Source organism: Mus pahari, chromosome 6 (genome assembly GCF_900095145.1).
Source record: "Mus pahari chromosome 6, PAHARI_EIJ_v1.1, whole genome shotgun sequence".
In the NCBI taxonomy this organism is placed as follows: domain Eukaryota; kingdom Metazoa; phylum Chordata; class Mammalia; order Rodentia; family Muridae; genus Mus; species Mus pahari.
In genome coordinates, this window is record NC_034595.1 from 78,092,585 (window position 1) to 78,102,361 (window position 9,777).

General features: G+C 40.8%; 1 protein-coding gene across 3 annotated transcripts in view; it reads left to right on the plus strand.

The window, feature by feature from the left end:
* Positions 1–9,777, plus strand: part of Sfpq (splicing factor proline and glutamine rich) — a 28,187-nt gene that overhangs the window by 14,369 nt on the left and 4,041 nt on the right. The window contains exons 10-12 of one of the 3 annotated variants that reach the window (XR_003844086.1): positions 219–265; positions 880–964; positions 1,252–1,349. Coding sequence is in view for 1 of the 3 variants with exons in the window: in XM_029540207.1 (XP_029396067.1) it covers positions 219–242 (24 nt within the window). In the remaining 2 variants the exon portion in view is untranslated. Of the gene's footprint in view, positions 1–218; positions 266–879; positions 1,108–1,251; positions 1,350–9,777 lie in introns of those variants that run through there. The other 2 variants (XR_003844087.1, XM_029540207.1) reach the window with 2 other exon arrangements.

A 9,777-nucleotide genomic window follows, 5' to 3' on the forward strand; every position in this document is an offset into this window, starting at 1 on the left:
CTCTCATCTACTTATTACCTACTTAAAGAATAATTTTAGATCCTCCTGCATAAAGTTTCTTCCTTTTTTTTTTTTTTTTTTTTTTTAAATGCTACAACTTATTCCAGTCTGTAATCTCTGGAATTTTGCTCTTTAGAATTTGGAAGTTAACTAGCATTTTTCAAGCCTTTATTATATACCCTTGTCTTTTATACTAACATTTTCTCATTATTCTTTAGGTAAGAATGATTGATGTTGGCTGATTTTGGAGTCTTATTTACTTGAGGTAAGTGTCCTTAGAAATGGGTTTAGGACCTGATTTATCTTTAACGGCTAAAATACATTGAGATGAAAAATCTTGGGTCCTTGAAAATTTACAAAGTTCTAGTTTTTTAAAAATAGTTAAGCTGGGCGTGGTGGTGCATACCTTTAATCCCAGCAGAGGCAGGTAGATTTCTTGAGTTAAAGGCCAGCCTGGTCTACAAAGTGAGTTCCAGGACTGCCAGAGCTATACAGAGAAACCCTGTCTCAAAACAAAAAAAGTGGAGAGATAGCTTAGGAATTAAGAGCACTTGCCTTGCATATGCTGTCTTGGGATTGTGATTTTTTTCAGTACCATGACTAAAATAAGGAATTGACAAGTAAAAATTTGAAAAGAAACATACTATGTCTAGGGAATGGACTCTATTAAGAGCACTGGCTGCTCTTTCAGAGGACTGGGAGATGAAATATGCTGTAATTTCAGACATGTATTTGCAGGTTTTAAAATTTTATTCTAGTCAGAGGGTGGATCTTCTAGTCACACATATCAATGTCTGTTTTGTGTGTAATATATTGTTCAGAGCCTGTGCCCAAAATAGTACTTTTTCTCAGTGAACTAAAATATATGTTTAATTATAGGTGGAATTAGATGTTCTCAAGGCATCACACAACATGGGTCAGCTAAAAAGGAAAGCCACAATTGAATTAGACTGACAGACTCTAGGTAAGTGAAATGATATTCAAATTAACTTGGTGACACAATCGGGTGTCATCAAACTTGGTGTGTGTTTCAATTTAAAGAATTGACAAACGGCTTCATGAAAGATGTCAGGCAGACACAAGCCAAGATAGCTGAGATATTCCTGATCTAGCACTTTAACTTGAAGCTCATGCTACTACAAAGCTGTCAGTAATTACCACAGTCCTTGATTTAACAGGGTGGTGTTAGAGCTTAGTAAGCTACACTTGAAGTTTTGATAAGTTGGATTAATCATATTTTTTAATTAACAGGATCAAGTGAGCTGTATCAGAAAATGAGTCAAGACGAAAGAGGAATGAACTTGACATTAATAAAGATATTTTATTTTAAAACTTTGTCTTTGTTCAAGTAGGATTCCTTTCTAGGATATGTCTGATTGTGTGCCCAAATTTAATGATTTTAAATTTGGTGCCCTATATATACTCTGTCCTTTGGCTGGGGGTGGGGGACTAGCAGGGTTACAAAACACCCAGTGAAGTCTTAAAAGGAAACAAACTTAGTGGGGCAGGCAGATCTGAGTTCCAGGCAAGTCTTGAGCTTCCTGCACAGCCAGAGCCTATATAGTGAGACCCTGCCTCAACAGGAAAAACCCGTTCTTACAGTTGTGTGGAGGATTCTTCTTACATATGACCAAACAGGAAAGAACAAGACTTAAGTAGAGATTAATAAGCTTCAGAGAAAGAATTCCAACTTGGAAAAGGTTAAAGGTGGCACTGCACCGGGGTTGATAACCTGAGGTGAATCCTTGGCATCCATGTGATGGAAGGACAGAACTAAGTCCATCAAATTGTCTTGTCTTTACACATACATTGCAGTGTGCACATAAGTTAATAACTTGGGGAAAAGGTTCAAGAGGCAAACGGGGAACATTAGCTTTCATGCTAGTCTACGTTGAGTCCTTGTTTCAAAGCAGGTATATAAACTTGTTCCTTTAAAAAACCCCACAAGAATACACTTTTAGACCCTGTTAAGTTTATTTAGAAATATCAGTCACCAGTTGTACTGAAACTACAAGAAATAAACTGCTTCAAAGCAGCAGCTAGTAAAGCTTTTCAGGTGGGTTTTTGTTGTGTGCATGTTTTTTTTTAATTTTGCTTTTTTTGAAACTGAGCTCCTAAGTCAGTGTTGGGTACATGAAGAAATGACTCAGTAAGAATTCTGTTTCTGTAGTGCACCCAGCTTCCTGTACCTCTAGGAGGTTAAAATGGGTGTGGTGGCACACGCCTTTAATCCCAGCACTTGGGAGGCAGAGGCAGGGGAATTTCTGAGTTCGAGGCCAGCCTGTTCTACAAAGTGAGTTCCAGGACAGCCAGGGTTACACGAAGAAACCCTGTCTCCAAAAACCAAAAAATATTACCTGAAGTCCCTTTCTGTAGGAGTACAGACTCCAATAAACAGGAAGACCCATTAAAATTAGGGTTTTACTGCCGTAAACAGACACCATGACCAAGGCAACTCATAGGACATTTAGTTGGGGCTGGCTTATAGGGTCAGAGGTTCAGTCCATTATCAAAGCAGGAATATGGCAGTGGCCTGGCAGGTGTGGTGCAGATGTAGCTGAGAGTTCTACATCTGCTGCTACATGAAGACTGGCTTCTAGGCAGCTAGGACATATGTCTTAAACTCACACCCTCAATGACCATTCCAACAGGGCCACACCTAACAGCACCACTCCCTGGGCCAAGCATATACAAAACCATTATAGGAAGTCTAGTGAAAATGAACCTTACATACTACTGGTGTAACAGTTGTGTGGCCACTTAAAACATTGCTGGAAATCACAATTCTAGTGAAATGCTGGCATACTAGAACCAGAGTTTTTGGAAATCTGCCTTATCCTAGATAAGGAGCCCAAATGATCACAAGTCTAAATATGAGTATTGAGAGTCCTGTCTCAGCATAAATTCTCAACAAAGCTCATGTGTTTGTACATGAAAATTTGACCAGGTTGGACAAATGAGCACTGAGGAGCAATAGATGACTAGTGAAACAGCAGCATGCAATGCAGACATCTGTAAAGGTGTGTGCCTTTAATTCCAGCATCTGGGAGGCAGAGGATGGATCTACCTCTATGATAGGATTAGAGATTTAGAAGATTAGTGCAGTCACCCTCAATCTTTTTAACTTGTTTCTGTACTGTGAGTAAAAGTACCCATAGCCTAGGCTTTTTAAATAGCTTCCTAAAGCTAGACTGCATAGCAAGACCTCGAAAAGCACACAGAAAAGGTAAAATTGTGTCCCAGTTGGACTCTACTCCACTACAGCCACCACGCCTGGCGCAGTAGATGCTCTTAACCCATCACTCTCAGAGTGGCTACTGTTTTTTAATTATTAAAATATTCTTTTTTTTTTTTCGAGACAGGGTTTCTCTGTATAGCTCTGGCTGTCCTGGAACTCACTAGGTAGACCAGGCTGGCCTCGAACTCAGAAATCCGCCTGCCTCTGCCTCCCGAGTGCTGGGATTAAAGGCCTGCGCCACCAGGCCCGGCTAATTATTAAAATATACTTTTAAAACGTATCATGGGCTGGTGAGATGGCTAGTGGGTAAGAGCACCCGATTGCTCTTCTGAAGGTCCGGAGTTCAAATCCCAGCAACCACATGGTGGCTCACAACCATCCGTAACAAGATCTTGCGCCCTCTTCTGGAGTGTCTGAAGACAGCTACAATGTACTTACATATAATAAATAATCTTACAAAAAAAAAAAGAATGTACTGTATAAAACGTATCATGAGCCGGGTGTGGTGGCACATGCCTTTAATCCCAGCACTTGGGAGGTAGAGGCAGGGGGATTTCTGAGTTCGAGGCCAGTCTGGTCTACAAAGTGAGTTCCAGGACAGCCAGGGCTATACAGAGAAACCCTGTCTCAAAAAAACAAACAAACAAACAAACGTATCATATTTAGGGTATGGTGATACACGCCTTTAATCCCAGCACTTGGGCAGCAGAGACAGATGGATCTCTGAGAGTTTTAAGTCAGCCTAGACTACATAGTTTCAGGACAGCTAGGTCTGTGTCTCAAAAAATAAAACATTCATGTATGAGTATCACATATGTATGTATGTATGTATGTGCATGGAATGCCTGCCTGGTGCCATGGAGGGCAGAAGTAGTCATTGTTTTTCAGGAAGTGGATTACAATTGTGAGCAACCATGAGGGTACTGGGAATTGAACCTTGGGAAGAACAACTACTGAACCTTTTCTCCAGCTCCAAACTACTTCTGAAAATCATAGAGTCGCCAGCCCTATTTTTTTTTTTTTAATTATAAGGTTAATTGCATTCAAAATGCACAGAGGGAATACATGGCCTATTCTTTGCAGTTGAGTCTTGCAGTCACCTTAACTGCAAAGCCATGGTCCCACCCTCACTCGCCCCCACCACTTTGAGATGTTAAATGATTGCTCTATGTTCTTGACTTGTGGGTTTGGCTTTTGTTTTCTGTTTTCTAAGATAGGGTTTCTCTGAATATCCGTGACCATACTGAAACTAAAGGCCTGTGTCACCACTTCCCAGCTGCTTCTTGATTTATTTATTTATTATATGTAAGTACACTGTAGCTGTCTTCAGACACTCCAGAAGAGGGCACCAGATTTTGTTACGGATGGTTGTGAGCCACTATGTGGTTGCTGGGATTTGAACTCAGGACCTTCGAAGAGCAGTCGGGTGCTTTTACCTGCTGAGCCATCTCACCAGCCCGATTTTTTTTTTTTTTTTTTTTTTTAAGAAGATTTAAAGTTATTTTGTGGGGATGGAGTTTCCAGTGATCTTTGAAGTCAACAGCTATTACTACCTTTACAAATCTTGTTGGATAAGCAAAGTCCCAACCAGATTTAAGGAGGAGGGAGCAAGGAGGAGTGTCAAAGAACATTTAAGTATTTTGTTGTTTAAAAGATGGAATTTTTATTCATTTGTTTACTTGTTTAGGGTCTTACTAGGTAGTCTTGGCTTACCTGAAACTAAGCCAGGCTGGCCTCCAACTCAAGAGATTTGCCTGCCTCTGCTTCCGAAGTCTGGAATAAAATGTGTGAGCCACCTTGCCCAGATCTTTATTTATTTTTATGTGCAGGAGTCTTCTGCCTGCATGTATGTATGTGATATGTCATATGTGTACCTAGTGCCCCTGGAGGACAGAAGATGCTCTCGACTTCAAGGACATCTGTATTCTTATGGCATATAGTCACATAGCCACAGATACATAAATACACTAACTCTTTAAAAAAATAACCAAGGAACTCTGAAGAGAAGGCTCAGTGGTTAAGATATTAGCTGTTCTTCCTCAGGACCTGGTTTTGCATTTGAGAGCCTCCATGGCAGTTAACAATCCTTAAGTTCCAGGGATCTGATTCCCAATTCTGGCTGCTGTGGGCACTGAATAAACATTTTGCAGAGGCATTCTTGACATACACATAAAATAAAAATAAGTAAAAATCTTGTCTTTTGGGTGAGCCTAGCCTTTAGCAGCAGAGCCATCTTTCCAGGTCAAATAAATATATTTATTAAATGTATTAAAACCAACCAGGGTGCTTATATATTCTAATGTTCTAAGAGCAGCATTTTTCAAGGCAAAATGAAAACTATTTGAAGGAACACCAGAGACTAATTATTTTGCTTGATTCAGTTAAAATTCCCTATAAAATGAGTAGACCAATTCTATTAAGCCCCATTTCTAAAAACAGCTATATTGAGGGGAAGGAGTTGAGAAAGGGTTTCTTTATGTAGCCTGTCCTATCCTGGAACTCGCTTTGTAGAGTAGGCTGGCTTCAAAATCATAAAGATCCACCTGTCTCTGCCTCCAAATGCTGGGATTAAAAGACATTCGGAGAGATGGTTTAGTGGTTAAGAGCACTGACTGTTCTTCTGAAGGTCCTGAATTCAAATCCCAGCAACCACATGGTGGCTCAATGAGATCTGACTCCCTCTTCTGGAGGGTCTGAAGACAGCGACACTGTACTTACATATAATAAATAAATCTTAAAAAATAAAGAAAAGTCCCTAATGTAATGTTTGAGGAAACACTAAAAGGCATTTGCCACCACCACACAGCTTTAAGTACCATTATTTAACAAGGACCAGGAAACTCTCAAGACCTAAGAAAATAATTAAAGTACTATTCAAATACTATGTAAGAAGCCATTTCTTTTACAGAAAATAACTTTAATATATTTATAATTATTTATTGTTTATAGTGTGTACATTCCTACACCACAACAGTACAGTGTGTAGAAATTAGAAAACAACTCGTGTAAGCTGGTTCTCTCCTCCTCCTACATGTGTTCAAGGGAATCAAACTCAGACCTGAACACCAATATATCATACATAAAACAAGCTGAAGAAATGGCTCAGCGGTTCAGAGCACTGGGTGCTTTCCCAGAGGACCCTGTTCTATTTAGAGCACTCTCCTGGCTGCCGAGAGGAAACCACTGCAACTCTAGTCTCAGGGGATCACCAACTTCTTCTGGCCTCCTTTAGCACCAAACATATATATTCTATTGCACACACATACAGATAAAATACATAGAGATAAAATACCCATAGATACAAAACAAATGATTTCTCTGGATAGCACTGGCTGTCCTGGAACTCATTCTATAGACCAGGCTGGCTTCAAACTCAGAGATCTGTCTGCCTCTGCCTCCTTGAGCTGGGATTACAGGCGTGCGCCACCGCTGCCTGGTATAGGTGTTCTTGGTTTCTATGGGTGGGTAAGGAAACAGAGTCACTCCAGGCTAAATTAAGGCCTTGCAGGGAGCAGTAGGAAGATCTAGCCTCTGTGGACTGACTCTCAAACAGCCATGCAATAGCATATTGTGGCACCAACTCCTCATACCGAAACCCCTAATCTTTCCCTCTGGAGACATGGAAGACTTAGTTTGCTAATACTTTAATACCTAGTGAAGGGAGAGGGCAACATATAGGTTGTAAGAAAAGTAGCTGAATCTTAGAATGTTCTCAGTAAATATAAAATTACACACTCAGTAAACGCTTTTTTCCTTTTATTTATATGACTACACTGTAGCTGTTATCAGACACACCAGAAAAGAGCATCAGATCCCATTACAGATGGTTGTGAGCCACCATGTGATTGCTGGGAATTGAACTCGGGGCCTCTGGAAGAACAGTCAGTGCTCTTAACCACTGAGCCATCTCCCCAGTCCTTTTTTTTTTCTTTTTTTTTTTTCCCCTGTCTTTAATTTTGCAGTTCTGGGGCCTGATCCAGAGCTCTGTGCATGCTAAGTAAGTGAGCTCTGTCCCCAGCTACGTTTTTGGTGCACTATTTTAATTTTATGAATAAAAAGTAGAAATTCAGGAAGAGGAGTGGGTAGGTTGGTGAGCAGGGGGAGGGGTGATGGTATAGGGGGTTTTCGGAGGGGAAATCAGGAAGGGGAATAACATTTGAAATGTAAATAAAGAAAATATCTAATTTTTAAAAAAAGTAGAAATGCAGGCACCTTAAAGATGGCTCAGTTGATAAAGAATTTTACTACTGAGATGGAGAGATGGCTCAGTGGTTAAGATTAGTGGCTGCTCTTCCAGAGGTCCTGAGTTCAATTCCTAGCAATCACATGGTGGCTCACAACCATCTGTAATGGGATCTGATGGCCTCTTCTGGTGTGTCTGAAGATAAGCTAAGCATATTCATATACACAAAATCAATCAATCAATCTTAAAAAGAGACTGTGAGATATAAAAGAATATATATAAGAATTTTGCTACTATTCACATTGACCTGAGTTTGATTCCATAAGAGAACTACATTACTGCCACCTTCCAACATACAAATAATTTGAAAGGCTAGGAATGGTGGGGCATACCTTTAATCCCAGCACCCCAGAGGCAGAGACAGGTGGATCTCTGTGAGTTCAAGGTCAGCATAGTGAGACCCCTTCCTGCCCCAAAGGGCCTAAATAGTTTCTTTGATTATGTGGTTAATACACATACACTTACACTTTCCTGAGTTGGATAGATGTCCCTTAGTTTAGGATCAACTTACATCCCAATAAATCAATCCACCAGAAAATTGAAAACATCCTGAGTTGAGAAACAGTACAGCTTAGCCAACACAGGCTCCATGGTGAGTGCACAGACATTCAGAGTCGGAATTTTGTGACTGACTGGGAGCTACTTTGTTTTATGTTTCTCTACCTCCCAAGATCTCCCAAGCAGATCTTTGAGTTCAAGGCCATCCAGGGCTACACAAAGAAGCCCCGTCTTGAAAAACCAAACCACCACCACCACCAAAAAAAAAAAAAAAAAGATAAGCTTCTAAGTCCCTCACAAATCAGAAGCAGCAAAGGATCCGATCTTTCATTCAACGTGATAGTAAAGACAAGAACCTTCTGACTTATACATGGCACATGGGTCTTTCCCATACACACCAAGAAAAATATGTTGATTTATTTAGAGACAGGGTCTATGCGGTTCTGGCTATCTGGGCACTAACCCTGTAGATCAGCATGGCCTCCTACTCACAGAGATCCACCTTGCTCTGCCTTCAAGTGCTGGGATTAAAGGTATGAGCCATCATACCATCCATGGACCTCCTGTTTTATATCTTACTTTGATCTTTACTAGTTGGGTGATTCATAACCATTTAAAGGAGTAAATTTAATGATTTATTTTTATTTGGTGCTTTGCCTTCATGTGTGTGAATATAAGGGTATTGGATCCTCTAGAACTAGAATTGTAGGCCATTGTGAGCTGCCATGTGTAGGTGCTAGGAATTGAACCCAGGGTTCTCTGGAAGAGTAGTAGCCTTAACTACTTAAACTACTGCACAATCTCTTGAGCCTCCAATAACCTGCTTCTTGGGCTATAGAGAGCACTAAATGTAACTTGCAAAGCACTAAGTACTTGACAAAGATACCTGTTCTACTTTCCAGAAGGGGTGTGAGACATCAACCAATTTGGGGGGCTGAGGGGAGAAATCCATCAATCTTGATTCTCTGACAAGATGGAAATTAAATAATCAAGACTAAAAGCTCCACGTGTGTGGTGTTTTGAATATGCTTGGCTAAGGGAGTAGCACTGTTAGGAGGTATGGGATTGTTGAAGGAAGTGTGGGGGTGAACTTTGAGGCGCCTATGCCAGGGCTCTGCCCAAGACGGTTTCAGAGCCTCCTCCTACCTGCCTACTGAAGACAGTCTCTTCTTGGCTGCTTTCAGATCAAGGATATACAACTCTTGGCTCCTCCAGGACCAAGTCTGCCTGCATGCTCCCATGCTTTCTACCATGATGATAACAGACCAAACTTCTGAAACTGTAAGCCAGCTGTTTACCTTTCTTTTCTTCTTCTTTTTTTTTTTTTTTTTTTTTTTTTTTTTTTTGGTTTTTTGAGACAGGGTTTCTCTGTGTAGCCCTGGCTGTCCTGGAACTTTTTGTAGACCAGGCTGGCCTCGAACTCAGAAATTCGCCTGCCTCTGCCTTCCAAGTGCTGGGATTAAAGGCATGCGCCACCACTGCCCAGCCAGTGTTTGACTTTCTAAGAGTTCCCTAGGTCACAGTGTCTCATCAAAGCAAATAAAACCCTAACATTGTGGAAGAGGACGCTGATTTCAGAGAAAAGTTCATGGCTTAAAGAACATAACAAAAATCAAACAGGAGCTCTGGAGCCCTGTTCCTCCAGCACTTAGTGTCCTAGCCTCATGAAGTGTATACACACACACACACACACACACACACACACACACACACACAGGGAGGTTTCTGATGGACCTAAGCCAGTGAGAAGCTGGTCTAGGAAATTATCAGGATCTGCCCAGTGTCTAGGAATCATAAA